We start from the raw sequence: 19,272 nt of genomic DNA, 5'->3' as shown, positions 1-19,272 counted from the left end.
CTCACGCTTTCTTCCCCCTTCATTTGATCAAGTGACGTATGCCTCCATCTTTCGCCGAGATAAATGTTCCCTGTGTTTGTGCATTGCCAGATAATAGAGGAGTCTGAGTTGTGGCGTTAAATACTTCCTTGCAAATACACCAAACAACATACGACACGGGCAATTCTGCTGAAAATCATCAGACACTATGTTTCTATTCTTGGTTCCTACAAGATATGTGGTTCTTAGCACGTTCACATACAGCCTGTGCTGGCTGTGAGGTAGTGTAGCTCGTGCCAGTAGTTTGGCAGCAGCAGTAATCATGTAAGCATTTTTAAATATATGAAGGGCTTATACACAGGAACAAATTTTCAGTTCATTCATGCGTTAGGAAAGGGAAGAGACATTGACGTCCTAACATGACGGCTGTGTTATTGATCGATGGTTTTGTCCAGTGATTGATTTGGTACACAACTCGTACGCCTCAAACCATCTGTTGTGGTTGCATTGTTAAACCAACATCCACCGTTGTGTTACCATACCGATGATTTGTACTGATACGAATTGTTAACAATTAATTGCATCATTATACTCATTCATACATAGAAAAAAAACAAACACGTGAATTCCAGCTATCGAAATATCGACTGATCTCTGTTTAATGTTTGCTGTTTGTCAAGACAAACCAAATGCGTTCCAAGAGCTTGGGCTCTGTTAACAACGAGCAGTTGGCATATCATTTATAGAATGGATTAAATCTAAAATGATGCCTTAACCTATAGTAAAGAACAATCTGCCCGAGGACATTGGCTCCTAATGTTAGACAGTGGTTCCATTTCACAGTGCTTTGGTTTAAGAGCCTTCCTGTAAAGTACACTGCCAGCTAAACCACTGCCCTCTCAGCATGGGGGTGAGCCCTCCCTCCCTCCCTCCCTCCCTCCAGCTCTGCTTCAGCCTGCCAGCTACTCTGATGAGCCAGGGAAACGAGGAGGACTAAGAGAGCGTGGGTGGTGGGGGTTGGGGTGGCATTGGGTCGGTGGTAGTAGAGGTGGGTGCCAGTGTTGGTGGTTTTAATGGTGGTGCTGCCTGAGGGTGGGTTTTATGCGGTTGGGTAGAAGTTTTTTGGCAGGCAGCCGGTAGTGGTGGTGCTGGGGGTGGCAGTAGTGGTGCTGCTTTGGGTGGCAGTATTGGTGGTGCTTTGGGTGGCAGTAGTGGTGCTGCTTTGGGTGGCAGTAGTGGTGTTGCTGGGGGTGGCAGGAGTGGTGGTGCTGGGGGTGGCAGTAGTGGTGCTGCTGGGGGTGGGAGCATGTGACAGTGACAGCTCAGACCCCCAGCCGCGGTTCACAAAGCCCTCCCCGGCGATGCGGACCCCTGCACAATAGAGGAGTCAGCAGAGAGTGGGGGTGACCGGCAGCTCCGGCCCTTCCTGTCTCTGAAAACGAGCGGTGGTGGGGACATGGAACCGGGGGGCCTCCACCCGGGCCCTCTGATCCCTGGCTCAATAGACCAGTGGCACGCCATTGTGGACCTGTAGCCTCACATTCGTCAAGCGCTTATAACGCAAGCATGCTCCGCATGCGCTGACACACCCACACACGTGTGTGTGTGTGTGTGTGTGTGTGTGTGTGTGTGTGTGTGTGTGTGTGTGTGTGTGTGTCTGTGTCTGTGTCTGTGTGTGTGTGTGTGTGTGTGTGTGTGTGTGTGTGTGTGTGTGTGTGTGTGTGTGTGTGAAATAAGCTAGCAGGCAGGCACAGTTTCCCACAAGGCAAATCCTAAGGTCCACCATATAGAACATTAATTATGGATCAGTCCATATCTCTCTCATCGCAGCAGGATCTGAAGGAAAGCCGGGCAGCACACTCTAATTACACCAAGGACGGAGCATAACACTTCCAAGATAAAGACTACAGAGAACTTAACTTCCATGCTAATATCCCCCATGAAAGTATATACAGTATCAATATGCTACACTTGAACTTAAACTCCTAAGATGGCGCAATTTGATTGGTTCGCTATCTCGGGATAAATATCCCGAGTTAGATAGTTTGAGATCTCAATCATGGGATATTACCCAATATTGGGTAATATCCCATGATTGAGATCTCAAACTCTGGATACTGTTTTCGCACGCGACGGTCTTCTCGTCACACTAATAAAAACAAATAAACCGCTAATGTTATTTACCTTCGGCAAATAATTGTACTTAACTGTCCACATTATATAGAATCCACACTAAGCAGCCTGTTGATGTCACTCAGCAATAACTGATCCAACATTGAGAACATGCTATGGTATGATATTTACATTGTTCATAACATCTAAAGCATTCAGTTTGGATATCATGAATGATGGTCACCTTTTGCTTCAAAATCTTTATCTGAAACGTAAATCCCATTTGATTCAGAAAATAATTTTATTTTCCAACCAAATGCAGCACCTAGACACACACGCCAAACTACTGGATATAGGGACCTCGAAATACAGCTCACTGTATATAGGTCTATAATTTTTTTAACTATCGGATGCTAAAGAAAAAAATATCTGCATAATATACTGAATCCCTCCCAATGCTGTAGCAAACGTTGGACCCATGTAGCATTAGCCTGCTCAGATGAGCCATTTTTAGATTCCCATTGGCAACGCTTGTCTATGGTAGGAGAAGACAGCAGTAGAATAGACACCCGGCTGGTTGCTGCTTGCTGCTGTTGCTAAGTGAGTCCGGATCTTAAGGTCTGTGTTTTAAACCAGGAATATTCAGGACCGGCCCCTCTGGGACGGCAGCCAGGCTCAAGACCAGCTGGAGCTTTCCTCCCCTGGGGACCCAAGGAATCCAATTTGAGACGATTTATAAAAAAAAAGAACAAATGGGGGTTTTCATTCAAATCTCGCTAATCTATTGTCTGCTGGCCTGAAGTAATCTTTGAAATCATTCGAGTCAATTCTTCCGGAAGCGCTGTCAACAAGGCCTGTCTCCCAACAGATGCAATGGTCCATTTATTTATTTCATTGTTGGACCAATATCCAAATCATCCTGAAGTTGTTCTGCTGGTATGGTAAGGGAGTACGGTAATTATTGCACAATATGGTAAATGACGGAGTAATCCTAATTTGCAACAGATATTATTAGCCTTTCAAAACACCCTCTTCCCTGCCTGTAGGCAATATGTTTTGTATTAATTGGTCAAATTTGATTACAAGGTGATTAGATTAGACTGAGAAACGAATGATCATTGCGCCATTGTGTCATTGTGGTTCCTGTAGATCACCAGATTGGCTCATTTTAGGCCACTTTGAATGGCAAACCAAACTAAATATAGCCCTGAACCGATAACAAACATATGCAAATCATGCTTGTCTATTGTAGTGGAGCGCACTCACCAATATTGAACCCAAATCCTGGACAAGGGTCAATGGTCCCACTTTTTCAAACATTTGCAGCAGAATTGGAAAAGATGCTGCAGATCGCGATATGAAGTACCACTCTCTTATATTACAAAATAGCAGAGCATGAGACACTTCACCTGGGAGAAAGATCATTCATGGTCAATCAGTGCTCCGAAAAGCACTTTCAGAAAAGGGACAGTACTCCAAGTACTCCCAAATATAGCCACAGGTTTTTTTCTTTATGGAAAAGAGGAGGATGTGTCAAAAAAAAGAGAAGAGGCGTGTTAGGACGTACATAGAATTACTTGAACACATCAGTGTTGTTGGCAATATTAGCATTTTTCTTCGCAACTCTGTGCAGTAAATTTCGCTGCCTTTATTTATAGCATAGGGTTATCGTCATAACAACTGGGATCATTATGTAGAAATTGCCAATCTTCATGCAGATGGACTAATAAGCATGTGTTGATTATATAGATGCGGTTTGAACTTAAATAGACATGGCTGAACTAAGTAATTATGTGAACTCGTAGGGGCTGTAAAATGGCTGTTACACTGATACGAAATTACTTTGATCCCATGACTACCCTCCGATTGGCCTGAGAAGGCGGGGACATGTGTCCCGCATCATAAAAGCAATGGCCTCTGGGAAATGACACACTCTGTTATAGATATTAGAGATGTTTGTTTAGAATAAATACACGACCGTTCTTTGGTAGTGAATTGATCTGAAAGCTTTCAGCTCTAAGAAAGCTTGGTTATTCTTAGGTCGGGTGCTTTTTGAATTCTGACTTTTTGCCTTCTGGATTGTTATAATCTACTTGCCAAGCTATTATGAAATCCAGAATTTTTTTTCCTGCCAGATAGACAACTATCCAATGATTGGCTTCTGGCAGGTGATCAATTTGGTCCCTAGTTTAGTTGGTTTGAAATTAGAGTGGGTTTATAAAAGGTGCACAACCATTTGTAACAAAGTTAGTTTGAAAGGTTGAAGGGGGTGGAAAGTGAACTAAAAAGCTCAGGGAATAAAGCACTGTACCTTGTAGTTGTTGACCTGAGGGAGGAATGTGGAGGATCTGGACATGTGATAGCATCAGTGGCTGAACAGGGCTTTAGAATCATGCTATGGTTGAGTGCAGCTCAATGACTGATATGAATGGGAGGAATTGCAACAAGCTGTTTCGGTGGGGAGATTTCGGGCATCAGCAGTATGTTAGGGGGACCTGCATTGACACAAGGCCCTCGTCCGCTTTGTTGATAGTCACGTTTTATCCCTACGTCGTTCAATTTTAAACCCCTGTGAAACAAGGGCAAAAATAACACAATAGGTATGTTGCTGTTGTTGATGTTTTAGATCCCCTCCATTTTCTAACCTTGATAGTGTATTTACTTATATACATAATGTATAAAAAATATTATGTATGGGGGAAATAATTTGTTAATTTATAATAATGTGTATATATGTATATTGAAATAATTTGTCATTGGAGGATTGTGCAACACGTATGATTAAACTCAGCTGAGTTTGAATACCAGTTCAAAACCAAAAAACATTCACCATTTTGTCATTTAGCAGACCTGGTCAACAAAGACGTTTTCTTTCCTCTGAATGTCGAAGTTTTTACCTTGCGGAAACCAGAACATTCTTTGAATTGCTGGTCTTACCTATGTTGAATACTGTTCTTATCTCAAGTATGATTAGTTCCAAAAGCCTTATCCCATCACCAGAACCACTTGTTTACAATGAATATTTCAAATTCATTCTGTTGCCTGATTTCCCAATGTTGACTGAAAAATATCTTTAGAAAGACAACGATTGTGGGGAATTTAAGTCGAGAGAGGGCACAGACACCGCAGGAAACATCTCCTATTTGTATTAGGCCTCGTCAAAGTAGTCGGATGGACAAGTACATCTGGTAAACCATATTGTTAGGATTGTTCATGTAGAAAGGTGCTCAATTGGTACAGTATTGAAACTGAAAAATATGTCAAAATCATAGTCTTTCTAAGTGGAGAACACCACAGTGTGTAGCCTACAGAATTGGTTTCTCCTCATTCATAACAAATATTTACATCAAGGTGCTGTAGGCGTTTGTTGAATCTGTGAACCATATATTTAGCATCTCCTAGTCATAGACGATTACTCCATTCCATCAGTCTTCGTAATGTATTCACAGCAGACCAAGAAAATATGATTTGATTAATCTATTTATAATGTCATCACAGCATGTAGACTACATTCTAATACAATGTCTAAAGGCTTGGGGGGTCGTAAAATGAAGGAATAACAACTGGAACATGGATAATCAGATATCAGACAGAACTGTACTGGTCAACAAACAAATATACGGATGGATCCCAACGGGGTTTTAGTTTTGTCAACACACGACTATTCTTTACTTCTCCCACTGTGTAGGCTACTTCTATGTGTCGATGTACATGCAAGGGAGTATGAGTCACGTCACGCAGTTAATCGCAGTTATACATCACAACATTACTACACAGAGAGACCAGTGTTCATCGCTAGAGATGCGAGGCAGAAGGAAAGGATTCATCTTAACACAAAACCCAATCACGACTCGTCTGAAGCACAGTGCATCGGTGTGCCTTTATTATAAAGTGATTTAAAAGAGCAACTAAAGAGCCGAATTACCGGAGGGGACAAAGACACGCAGATGTAAATGTGGCTGCGGTGTGACTCCCGACTCAGACAAAAGGCAGCAGACAGCCAATGCAACCCCAGGTCTCCATCCCATTGCAGCCACATACACACAACATGAACCGGTTCTTTCGTTCAGTGGTTAAATAAATGACATATTTAACCTCACTATCTCTTTCAACCGTTTCCCAAACGCAAGACCTGAAGAGGCGTTATCTAGCTTGGATGCTAAATGAAATAAATAAATTTAAAAAGGCTAGCATTAGCGGGCTAACAGCACCAGTCACCTGGACGTGGGAGAGGAGAGGTTGGTCATTAGCTTGTGGTTAGCGGTGTGGTGGGTAACTGCTGGTGGAATAAAATAAACATAAATCACTCTTACCCGTTATTTCTTCACTTGTGGCTACGAAGCGGTCGAGGGAGAAAAAAATCAGCGTCGCGTCTGTTTAAAATAACGATACAGTGAAAAAAAAAAATGTTTTCTTTACAACTGATGCACAGCGGGACTCAGCTACGCTACTTGCGCTTTTGACGGGTAAACAGAAATCCCAGGTGAGACTAATAGTAGTATATTTCTGTTAAATCCGTATCCTTGAAAACATGAGGAACTGCTGCTGGCAGTGCAGCACCGCATGTTACAAAACGAGTGTTTTTTTCAGGGATGCCCACACTAGACGTGGTGGTGCTCGGGAACGGTAGCCGTACTAGCGAATCATGAAAACCCATCAAAATGAATGATCACACGGGATATCCGATGCTTCCCTGTGCCCCCCGAGCATCCGACGGCCGTACCTTTACTCTCCCGTTCAAGTGGGAGGAGAAAGAATGAGTGTAGTTATGATGTGGGATAGGAGGTGGCTGACTGCTGGTCATACGTCGAGTCGATCACGTTGAATATGTCGAGGAGACTGCATCATACGTGTGGTAGAGTGGTGGTGGACGAGCACCCCGTAGACACATGCTCATATGAGGAGAGAATGCCCTGGCCTGTTCCCTACCGCTGGTGCTGTCCCTGGTGCTAAAATTGGTGTGACTCATGCAGACAGCCAAACAGACCTCCAGTAATACACCCCTGTGTGTTTTTTTTTTAATCAGAACAGACAATGTTTATTAACCACATTGTTTTTCGATCAGCTCTTTTGGGTGTGCTTCATCAACATATACGATGTAAGGAGAGCGCACCATAGAACGATAGGCCGGTATAGGTATTGTCTTTTGACTGTAACGTTTCGTAATATTCTTTAGTAGAACGGATTATTGGATGTAGACCAACATGTTTCATCTTTCATAATACATACCCTGGTTAATGTGGTGATTATCTGCTGAAAATATAGAAATAAATAATAATATTGAATTGGTTATTTTTGTCACCCACTAAATTGCTGATTAGTAGGTTATTTTTCCACGTTTCAGCATAGCCTGGACATTCTCTAATTTTCCACATATTTTGAACATGGATTAAAAGCTTGACATTGTATTAAAAAACACCCCAAAGGCTAGAAGAACATTATTTAAGGTGAGGAAGGAATAAAGGAGTCGTTTTCTCAATACTAGGCCTAACCGTTTCCATAAAATACCGTTCCTGTTCAGAACTGATCATGAGTCATCAGTAACCCCCAAACAGTGTTACGCCAGGCTGTTTATATCTTGCACATTTTAATGGCCAACTATATGGGCCAGCTATATGATAAGATAAGATGGTATTTATGAATCTCTAATGGGAAATATATTGGGACTATATTTAGAAATGGAGGGATAGTTCCAAGTTATGGTGAACCTTTTTTATTGACCACCAAAGATTTGAAGATAGGACTGTTCTTTTTCTTTGGGTCTCATGATAATGACATGAACGGTCATTGATGGCAGTTCTGTGCTAGACTTTAATTGAATCGGCGCTCGTGAGCTCTGACAGATACTGTATGCCATTTTTAATTCAACTGTTAAAACATGAAGCAGCAGTCTGTTTAGGGTTAGCCTGGAAAAAAACATGTGTTTCTTTATGGTGTGTGTATTGGTGTGTGTTTACGTGTGTGTCTGTGACCATTTACATCACAGGCACACTCACAGACACAGATCCAGACACAAAATCCCTCACTCTCACAGAGTAGCACACATCCATAGATACACACACACACACACACACACACACACACACACACACACACACACACACACACACACACACACACACACACACAGTCACATTGCATGGACATACTCACAAATTAATCGACATAAACATCCACACATCCATGAACACACACGCACTCACACATACACAACCACACCCACACACACTCAGACTAAAACAGACGACAACAGACACAGCCCACTCACCAAAACCTAAAATGTAGAGACAAATTGAATAGACAAATACATTGAACACACAACCAAATACACAAGAAGAAACCAAAAATTACAAAGGTACAGACACAAAGAGACACACTCATACATTACACTAAGACAAAAACAGACTAAATATCCAACCAGAAACACACATGATCCCACACACACAAACACACACACACAGACAATATCTGTTTGCTGGGTTTGCGTCCCGTCCACACCAGTCCCCCCCACCCCCCATGGAGCTCATCCCAAGCCTGGCAGACAAAGAGAAAGCTGAGTAGAGGGTATGAGGCAGCTAGCGGCCGCCAGCTCCACGCCGGTGAAAGGAAGCTTTTTGCAGATAACAGCAGTTTGGATTAAACCACCCCAGGCCCCCCCCCCCTCCTCCCCCCCTTGTCTGATCACTATAGAGGGGAGGGGACACAATCAGGAGGCCAGGGACATCGGGACAGGGGACATCTTTGGGGGTCAGGGGTTATCCCAAGGGTGACAGATGATATCGTCAGGAGACATGGTCAGGCGGAAAGGGAACATTGTTAGTGGGACGGGGACGGAGGGGGGGGGTGTTGACTCCATGATATAAGGTTCAAGTTCAGGATCAAGTTCAAGTTTTATTTATGTGCGATGGGGACACCAAAGTACTGAAAGCTGCACAACCTCTCCTCAGGGGCCCCATCGTCCTGAGGGGGGCGCTGTTCCTCTGCCTCCTCCCAAAGCCTGCCATCAACTCCTGTCTCGCTGAGGTCCTTGTCCTGCCACCAGGAAAGGTTCTCCACCGTTGCAACAACACACACAAGTGTGTATGTGTGTGTATGTTTGTGAATTAATCCCATCCTTGAAGTTGTACATCAGGTGATCCAAGCCAGTTAAGAGGCCCAAGGTGGACCCTTTTAAAATCCTGTCATAATGACATCCATTAAGTCAGTTCTTATTTTTTCTTAAAAAAATTAAGTATGTTTTAATATTGTACAATCAATTGGCTGTGTATGATGCATTCTATACCAAAGGCAGTAGAATGCAAATTAAATTAAGGTATTTGGAGAGAATTCATTAACTTCTCATGCTTCATCAGGACAACACTAACGTCTAATGCTAACTCTTAAAAGGCTAGTTTGGACATTTTACAGGGTCTTTCAGTTTGATGGAATGGAATATCTGGCTGCTTTTGCAATGACGTAGGACTATGGCAATTTACTATTTTTTAAGAGACAGATATACTTCCATAGATACGTATTGGTTGGGGACCCAAAGCTCCTGGTTATCTGTAAGAATGTTCAAAAGTAGATTAAGGTGAGGGTATTAGCTTTACTTTAGATCCTGCACTTAACTGGGTATACTTCCTGATAATATGACAGAGAGAGATATGATTTCTTTATTGAGAATTATTCTATTAATAGCAAAAAAAGATGAACAGTTTCCTGGTTAGGAAAGGCAAAAGCCAAAGGCAATGGAAAAAATATATTTATCATGGTCAAAATTACAGCAAGAGTACTGTTGAGAACAGAGTATTCTTGTCCGTTCTTTTTTTTATTCCTATTGCACTTTGGGGAGGACCTCAGGTATGAGCCACAAAGTATGTTTGGTTAATACTACAGTTATTGTATTGTTATTCATTGGCGGTGAGGGATGTATGAGATGTATTTAATGTGGGGTGCTAATGTTTAAATATGTATTATCACAGTAATACAACAATGTTTAGCAAAGACATGAAGGCCATTTAAGTCAAACAAGTGTAATTCTCCTATGTTCTCTGTATTATGTGTGTTGAATAAAAAGGATGCAAAAAAAAGAAGGAAGAGAGAAATAGGCCATATAATTGATAACCGTTATAGACGTAGACAGACGAAGACCCAGCAGGCAGACCCAGCAGGAAGTAGCAGCAGGCACAGTTTATGAATGTAGACTACTACTCCAAACAAAATGAATGTAGGCCTCGGCTCCAAACATAAGTATAATATTCCCATGTGGCTATATTGGGGCTGCTACCTGGGCCTACCTAGTCCCCTCATCTACCCGAGCTATATTTATCAAAGACCCCAGAAACTTTCCAAACTGTGTGAGCTCAGTGCCAGGGCTCTTGTGCCTCCGGTCAACCCGACCTACTAAAAGATATTAATATTCCTCCGCCACATTTCAACCCCTCTCCGGAGGACAGCAAGACTATTTCCGTGGCGGTTCTTGCACATTCTCTATCTCTCCTTTACCCCTTCTGCAGCCTTCTTTCTTCCTAAACTAGATGTTCCGTTGGAGGTCACCTCGCTGGGCTATTTTAAAATGATATAATTATTCGACAGAATGGAACCAGGACAGAGAAGAACAATGGTGCCAAAGCAACGTCACTCGCTGTGCTCCCAAGATGGATGCCGTTCTGTGAGGATGAGACGTCCTCAGACATTGTCTTGTCATACTTCACTTAGCCAATTGCTTTGTCAATCATCAGCATTTCAAATGCAACTTTGAGACATTTAGAGTTCTTTCCTTCTCCTTTGAAGTCAATGTTGCATTTTAAATTCATCCAGGTGTCCCTCAATTGTTAATTGATAATAATAACAAAGAATGACAATATATTCAGTAATACGAATACAAGGGCTTTGGTTTACAGCCACACTGCTTTATTCCCTCATTAAAACATGGTTTGGTTTAAGAATTATGAAGTAGAAAACACTGTTTGAATTGATTTGAGTTTGTACCAACAATTAACTTGAAACACACTTAGGGTGGTTAATGCCTTACATGTGTTGTAACATAAACTTTTTTTTTATGATTACACAGTAGTCCACTGCTAGTGGGAATGTAAATGTACATGGGACAGTTTTTTAATGCACCAGACGAACAGCCTCCTCTTGTGGCCGATACCGAGCATCGTATTTTTCAAATTTTCAATCATTTTATTTGGCACACTTTTCCATGGACCATGCCACAGGGGTTTCGAAGCTCACTATTGGTTAATTTGTTCCTGGTTACGTGTAGAAACGTCAGGTACGTCAACATAGACTATAATATTAGGAGAATCAATGTAAGGTTTTATGGGACGATAAGTGCATCAAGTATCTTGGTTCGATACCCACTATTTTATAACTTTTTGGAAATGATTTATTTTCAGTTAAATTTAGTTAAAGAAATCAAGCAAAAAGAAAGTGAGTTAGCTGATTTATGATCAGCTAACTCACCTTTCATAAACACCATAAAAACAGCTAGTAGCAGGATTTACTAGCTATGCAGGGGGAAATTACTGTACAATCAATCAAACATCACCGGTGTAATCAATTTAAATCATGAATTAACCCATTGTCAAAACATGTTTATTTAAAAAGTTAAAAACAAACAGCAGTTACCCCTATACAATGAACTATTTACTTGGCTGTCGTAGGAATAACATTTACTTTCAAAGTCTTTTCAAATTCTGAGACTGAAAAGGGACAACATGGACGCAATTACATACAAAAAATATGCACATGTAAAAAAAGATATTGGACAAAACAATAATTACAGGATGCATTTAATTAAACAAACCTAAGGCGTTGTCTGTGCTGAATTATTCTGTCTCAATGTGCAAATAGGGAGTAAAGAAAGAGCAGCCAAAGATAGAATTTGTACATTTCCACAAAACAAAAATCGACCAGACAAATTTTTAAGGGGCCCCTATTTCACCGCCAGCCATGACGTTGATGAGCCACAACTGTTGAATTCAAAGTCCCCCCTTTAGTGACATCAAAAGGGGACCTCACCCAAACGCAACGCACGGATCTCAATGGAACCAGCCTGCCCCCGGCTCTGATGTCGCACGTCGCCATGGCTTATCAACGGCTGGTAGTGAGACAGGGGCGCGAGCACAGTGACGCATCTCATCCATCAAACAGGAGTGCAGCATGGGCGTGCACGCTGACATGCACGGTATATAGAAACAGAAGGACTTAAGCGATGCGCGGGCGGCTGTTACTGAAATTTGGTGCGCATACACATGTTGGGCCGGCGCGTGGGCCCGAACCCGGGCTTACAGATGCAGGAGAAGGAGCCCTTGGTGTTGACGCAGCGGGCGTTCTTACAGGGGTTGGAGCGGACCCCTGGCTCTGCACACTCGTTGATGTCTGGAAACACACGAGAAGGAGAGATGTATCAACAGAGCGATCTGCAGGCGTGTGTGTGTGTGGGTGCATGTTCATCATTCAAACATAGTATTAAATGAATATATAGTATATACATTTATTACTATGTGTTTTGGGGTGCATGTTAATCATTTACACATAGTATTAAATGTATATATAGTATATACATTAAATACTATGTGTTTTTGGGTGCATGTTCATCATTCAAACATAGTATTAAATGTATTTACAGTATATGATTTAGATATCTATGTTTAGGTCTAAGCAGTATAAGCTGTACATATTGTACATATGTATGGTCTATTCTTTTTGACACAAGGGAACCATGTACACTGTACTTGCAGTTTGTGTCTTATAGCAAGCTGCAATAGCTAAACTCTACTCCAATGGTTTAATAATCCTCCAAATTCACAATGAAGTCAAATAACCAAGATTCACTGCCTTAGATATACAGAAAAAATAAAAATAAAAGTTCATTCATTTGTTGAAGTCAACACGTGGAACTAGCATGTTGTGACCTAGGCCTCGAGACGCTCCTGTGTGGTTTGTCAGAACCCTGTGCGCACACGCCACACCCCAACATAGCACACAGAGCCCTGGTTGAGTTGCTTAGGTGCTACAGTTGCAAGTACGTGTTTAGTTTCCACTGGAAGACAGTAACCACGGTAACAGAGAAAACAATAAAATGGTGTGTGTGTGTGTGTGTGTGTGTGTTGTGCATGTGTACCTATGCAGCGCGTGCGAGTGGAGTCCAGCCTAAAGCCGGGGTTGCATTCACACATGGTGCCCAGGTAGGAGCGCACACATCGGCCGTTCGCACAGCTGCACTCGTCTGAGTCCTCCTCCGAGCTGTCACCTGGGGGACGGACGGACGGACGGACGGACGGGGGAGGGAGATGAGAGGGGGTGGAGGGAAGGTCAGTAGGCTACGGCCAAAACTCATTCATATTCAATCCTTCATACATTTTAATGAAATAAATCTGCAAAATGGGACCTCTCAGAATAAATTGTATGGAGATGAACTAGCCACTAAGATCCTCGGCGAATGAAGAGAAGCATGCATGAATGGAAGAATTCCTTTGACAAGAATGGTGTTTTCGCGATCTACCTTCAGGCCCCTTGTTGAGTAATGCTTGGTGAGACCTCACCTGGGTTGTAGAAGCTACCCGGGTTGTAAGCAAAGGCAGGCAGGAAGTCCAACTCGCCGTCTGACTCTGTCTCCAGGTGCATCTCACAGAGGCGGGTGAAGAAAACTGGATGGAGAGAGGAGAGGAGAGAGAAGATGAGAGAAGAGAGGAGAAAGGGGAGGAGAGGAGAGAGGAGAGGAGAGAGGAGAGGAGAGAGGGGAGGAGAGAGGAGAGGAGAGAGAAGATGAGAGAAGAGAGGAGAAAGGGGAGGAGAGAGGGGAGGAGAGGAGAGAGGAGAGAGGGGAGGAGAGAGGGGAGGAGAGAGGAGAGGAGAGAGGGGAGGAGAGGAGAGAGGGGAGGAGAGAGGGGAGGAGAGGAGAGAGGAGAGGAGAGAGGGGAGGAGAGGAGAGAGGAGAGAGGGGAGGAGAGAGGGGAGGAGAGAGGAGAGGAGAGAGGGGAGGAGAGGAGAGAGGAGAGAGGGGAGGAGAGAGGGGAGGAGAGGAGAGGGGAGAGAAGAGGAGGGGAGGAGAGAGGGGAGGAGAGAAGAGAGGAGAGGAGAGGAGAGGAGAGAGGAGAGGAGAGAGGGGAGGAGAGAGGGGAGGAGAGAGGGGAGGAGAGAAGAGAGGCGTGGAGCGGAGGGAAGTGAGGAGAGGAGTTGAGTTGGATAGGAGGGAGGAGAGGGAAAAGTAGAGAGGCGAAAGGATAGGATAGAGGGGAGCAGGGCAGAGAGGAGAGAAGGGAAAACGAAGGGAGGAGAAAGATGGAGGAGAGGAGAGGAGAGAGAGCGGCTCTCATTACTGTGGACGTTAGGGTGTTGGACCCACCAGCCAGGAGGTTCTGGATTCAAACAAACCCCAATGTCTGTACTGTACTGGACTAAAATATCTGCTCAAAGACTAAGCACTGCTGCATACTACCCCTGCACTGCGCCAAGGGGGTTCCGCCCAGCTAACCTGAGTTCCTCGGGGGGCAGGTGCGGCACTCGGGCCCCCAGCCGCGGCCGTAGTGGCAGCAGCAGGCGGAGTAGGTGACCACCAGGTCGTTGTGGGGCATGCTGCAGATCAGGTCCTCGTCCAGCTGCCGGAAACAGACATCCTTGTGGGCCGCCGTGCGGTCTGGGTCACACAGGGAGAAGAAGAAGAAGATGAAGAAGAAGAAGAAGAAGAAGGGGGCAGGGTCATGTGGTGTTACTAAGGAAAGGAGGGGGGGGGGATGTATATATATTATTATTATTTTTTGACCAACTTAACCCTTAATGGTTTGCAACATTGTGTTAAAATAACCATTGGATATTTCAGCTACAAGTAGCAACCATTTTAAATAAAATGTGTAAATAAAATAAAATGACATAGATACAGTATATGTATGGCGGAGTTTACACCAGAATGATAGATAGATAAGCCTGCCAGTTGGTTCAGTCCCTAGGAAGGCTAGGTGTACTGATCTATCCAGCCCACATCAGGGGGGACACTCCCACTTCTGTTGTCACTATGTCACTGGGCAGGGCACATTGTAAATGGCTTGTTATGACAAATCAAACTCACACCTGCGGGTAAAATAGAGTCTTTTAAATGATACTGTAAATACATGTAATTATACAAACATATTTATACCAGTATACTTAGAGTTTGTGCTTCAGAAAAAGTGTATTCTCCCATTTCCGCCGTCTTTTCTTGTGCAAAGCTGGTAGGCTAATTCTATCTTAAATTGAACTTAAAGATAACGTAAGGAACGTGTTGTGATGAAAAAACTAAAACATTTACAACGACATCATCTTGACATGCCATTGAGGTTTGAATAAACAAATACATAGCACATTCTCACATAACATTTAATCAAAGCTATTCATTATGTGAGCACAATCATCGATAGAATTCATGTACCTAATTAGAATATGCAGCATAGAGTTGACAGAGAATACTTACAGAAATGTAAAACCTAGAACCTTGTTACCAACACAAATGAACAACAAACGATGACACCTAGCTAACTTGCTAGTACCATGCTAACTGATCAAACGTGCTACATGCGTTTCTTGCCACACATTCCCACATTGTTAGTTTAAGTTCCTCATGCTTATTTCTGTACATTAATTTGATATCAAACTTAAATACCATCCAATACAACTTTATGATAGATGGTCAGAGTTCTAGACACCCTGCGGTAAAGCAATACAAACTTTTTCTAGCAGAGACTATATGAGGGAGGCAACCATGCAATGGAATCGGCAAATAAGTTATGCATTTAACACAGTAACCAAGCATCATGCATTAATCTGTATAGAGCAAGCAGCCGGGGTAGGTGTCTGTATGTAAAACCAGCACTGGCCAAATTCATCATCAAATTTGGGACAAAGTGGTTGTAAAGTGTGTACCATGAGTGGCAGATGGTGAGATAAGCCAAGACTCATTGTGATGGGTCCTGAGCGGAGTCCCGTACAGTTGATTTATTCTGATTATTTATTATTTACCCACCGTCATAGACGCACTGTTTGAGCGCAGCGCTGAAGGTGAGGGGCTGGTTGCAAATACAGTGAAAGGAGCCGGGCGTGTTGACACACCTCCCATTCCTACAGTACGAAGGGTCCTGGCACTCATTCACATCTGTAAAGGGCACCGCATACAAGGGGTTAAGTTACGGGCTGCTCCACACGCTGGGCCGTCGTGATTGTCTTCTACGGATGTTGTAGCGTCGCGAGGCTAGCCGCACAGCCCGATCACGGTTGATGTTTCCTAAACTGTTTACAACTTAAAACAACAATCCACAGAGTTGTAGACTCTGTGGATCAGATGGCAATCATCTCATACCGCCATCGGTCACCTAGACCATTCCAAGTCGGCAGATGGTCAGCTGAGTTTAGAAAAGAGTTTTGCAACGATGGAGAAACTGCGGGGACCTTGTGATTGAAGTAGAACTTGTACAGTGTGTGGGGCCCTTAAGGAACATCTGCTGGGGGGTGAGGATCTGTGACCTAGCGAGATGTATGGATATACCGGGTGGTGTGGCAGGCACATGCTGGTTGACCCTGGGTGGGGTAGTTTAGTTGCTGCTGCTGCATATGAAGAAGTGTTGGTTGTTCACACTCTGTAGCATTACCCAAGATGGACGCTAGCTAGCTGGGTTAAGGCGGCAGTAGCGGATGGTTTGTGCCAAGGTTGCAAAAAATGTCCCGGAAGAGGATGAAAGTGTATTGTACCAGGAAATGTGGTGCTTCTCAAGATCAACATAAGCTTTTAGGTGGAGGTTAGGTGGAGGTTGGAAGGGAAAGTCACTTGAAGACGTTTCAAAGAATTCAAACACAGTCTCCTGAGTAACATCGCTACAAATGTGTACCCTCCACCAGCACAGCACTTTTGGCTAGCATGTTACATGATATTCACTAGAATGCCGACTACTAAGAGAAATGGGACCTTTATATATTCAATTTATCTGTTTGTGACTTCTACATTTGTCAAACATTTGTTTCAAATCCACATCGTCAAGTGCAAAACAAAAGTTTTGCGGATTGGTTTGATCATGACAAATCCAGAAATACCTGTTGAAAGGTAGTTACAATTATTATCATCCAAACAATTGTGGTTAAAAAGAAAAAGGTGAAATATTTCTTATAAATACTTTTCAGTCTGGCTGAAATTATAGCAACAGACCTATAATTTCTGAAAAGAGCTAACTCTGACCCTGAACAATATAACCAAGACTCGCTGTAAGGAATGACAGCCTGCTATCAACCTGTCTAATTTTATTTTTTTACTCTCTGTTTAAAACGCCCCCAGCAGACGAGTGGAAGAGATTTATTTTGTAAGTAAAGGAAGCTGGTTTGTAGTTGTGTGTCTGTCTCTCAGATATGGAGACGAAACCAGAACACACACATATAAAGATGACCCACAATGCATTGATAAAGATTAAGTACATTATACTAAGACTCCACTGCTGTACTGTTGGTATTAGTATTACGTACTAGTTATTTGAGCATTATTTCAGCATCATCAGCATTAATAGCTATTAGCAGTAATAGCTTATGCTAATAATGTTTTAATTCATTGTATGTATTTTATGCAACAAAGCACGGATTAAGTACACATGAGTACTCATTAAAACCCAAATCAACAATTCCCTCCCTCCTCCCCTCTGACAGTTCCACTTCCTGCCCCTCACTGACATCACTTCCTGGGGGTGTGGCTCCACTCACCGGCCTGCTCCTCAGGGGTGACGCAGCTGTTGCGGTCGGTGGCCAGGGTCCAGGGGGGGGAGCAGATGCAATAGTAGGACCCTGGGGTGTCCACACAGTGGCCGTTCTTACAGTTAGACGGGTCCTGGCACTCGTCCACACCTGAGGGGATAAATAGGGTCAGGGGGGTGTCATAAATGTATGGCCTGTTATGCCCTTTGAAACTGTAATGTAGTGTTATACAATTCAAATTGAATTAAATTGCATTGTATTTAATTTAAATTGCATTTTATTTGTCCCAAGAGGGGAAATATTCAGCTCCATGTATAAACTTTCAAAGAATGACACACACATGAGAAGGACAGGACTTGCACGACACACACATCCCACTTCAGGAGCGACACAAAGAAGAGGACGTTGTGAAATGAGTCAAATGTTTGCTTAATGAGGCAATATTAGGCTGTTATATTATAAATTGAGATGGCCCAAGCTTTGCAATGCTGCATGGTGTGTGCTGCTCTTAATGCAATTGCTTTGTACAATATCTTATCCTTAGAAATATGGGAATAAAATGTGCAATTAATGTAATTACAATCAAGGACAACAAATAACCACAAGATAATAATACGATAAGATAATCTGTGCAATACAGAACTTGAACAAAATAATTAGGATAAATAAATAAATAAAACAAAAAATTCAAAAGCTGATGTTAACTACATAACGCGCAAATGGTGTACTACAAACAAACATACACACAATTAATAATCAAACCTGTTGCAGCAGACCCACACAGACCCACACTTAATCACACACCCACACCCACAGGAGCCCTACAAAACACCCCCACACCCACACACACACACACACACACACACACACACACACACACACACACACACACACACACACACACACACACACACACACACACAACCACACACACACACACACACACACACACACACCCTTGCTTAACATCCCACTTCCACACACCCTTTTTCGAACGTGTGTTTGTGTTGGGGACGGAGTGGCTCACCGGACACGGTGGCGATCACACACTTCTTCTTGGTGGCGTCGGGGCTCCAGGGGCTTTGGCAGCTGCAGTAGAACGCCCCCCTGGTGTTCACACACTGGCCGTGGTGACATTGCGACGCGTCGTCACACTCGTTCACATCTGCGGGACACACACACACACACACACACACACACACACACACACACACACACGCATCAGAACGACCAGCAGGGAACAAGGATACTACCGTCTGGTTTCTAGTCCCCCCCCCGTCCCCCCCAACCCGTGCACGCTTCATACTGCGATCTGAAGCGTGCCGCGTAACTCTGAAATCTCGATAAAATTCAGAATTTGCTACGGCATCGTTGCGCCCTGAGGCGGCTATAAGCGCGTTGATCTCGGTTGAACAGTCTGCGCACCTCACAAACCTTATCACAGTGACTTAAAATCTGCTTACGTCTCTTCTTTTCAACTCAAATAAC

The 19,272-nt window shown here is 43.3% G+C and overlaps 2 protein-coding genes across 5 annotated transcripts in view; both read right to left on the bottom strand.

Annotated features, from left to right (window-relative positions):
• sptbn2 (spectrin, beta, non-erythrocytic 2) overlaps positions 1-6,893 on the bottom strand; it is a 71,725-nt gene extending 64,832 nt beyond the window's left edge. The window contains exon 1 of one of the 3 annotated variants that reach the window (XM_030362049.1): positions 6,405-6,893. The gene's annotated coding sequence lies outside the window, so the exon portion shown is untranslated. The remainder of the gene's footprint in view (positions 1-6,404) is intronic. The other 2 variants (XM_030362051.1, XM_030362047.1) reach the window with 2 other exon arrangements.
• A 4,068-nt stretch (positions 6,894-10,961) lies between these two features.
• Positions 10,962-19,272, bottom strand: part of ltbp3 (latent transforming growth factor beta binding protein 3) — a 40,472-nt gene continuing 32,161 nt past the window's right edge. Inside the window, exons 23-29 of one of the 2 annotated variants that reach the window (XM_030362057.1) lie at positions 18,812-18,949; positions 17,794-17,934; positions 16,079-16,207; positions 14,558-14,719; positions 13,626-13,730; positions 13,205-13,333; positions 10,962-12,459 (exon numbers count right to left, since the gene is read on the bottom strand). In XM_030362057.1, coding sequence (XP_030217917.1) covers positions 12,308-12,459; positions 13,205-13,333; positions 13,626-13,730; positions 14,558-14,719; positions 16,079-16,207; positions 17,794-17,934; positions 18,812-18,949 — 956 coding nt within the window. In that variant the 3' untranslated portion in view covers positions 10,962-12,307. The remainder of the gene's footprint in view (positions 12,460-13,204; positions 13,334-13,625; positions 13,731-14,557; positions 14,720-16,078; positions 16,208-17,793; positions 17,935-18,811; positions 18,950-19,272) is intronic. The other variant, XM_030362058.1, reaches the window with a different exon arrangement.

This window comes from Gadus morhua, chromosome 7 (genome assembly GCF_902167405.1).
Source record: "Gadus morhua chromosome 7, gadMor3.0, whole genome shotgun sequence".
Lineage (NCBI taxonomy): Eukaryota > Metazoa > Chordata > Actinopteri > Gadiformes > Gadidae > Gadus > Gadus morhua.
The sequence above is the reverse complement of the archived record's forward strand: the minus strand, read 5'-3'. Positions and strand labels throughout refer to the sequence as shown.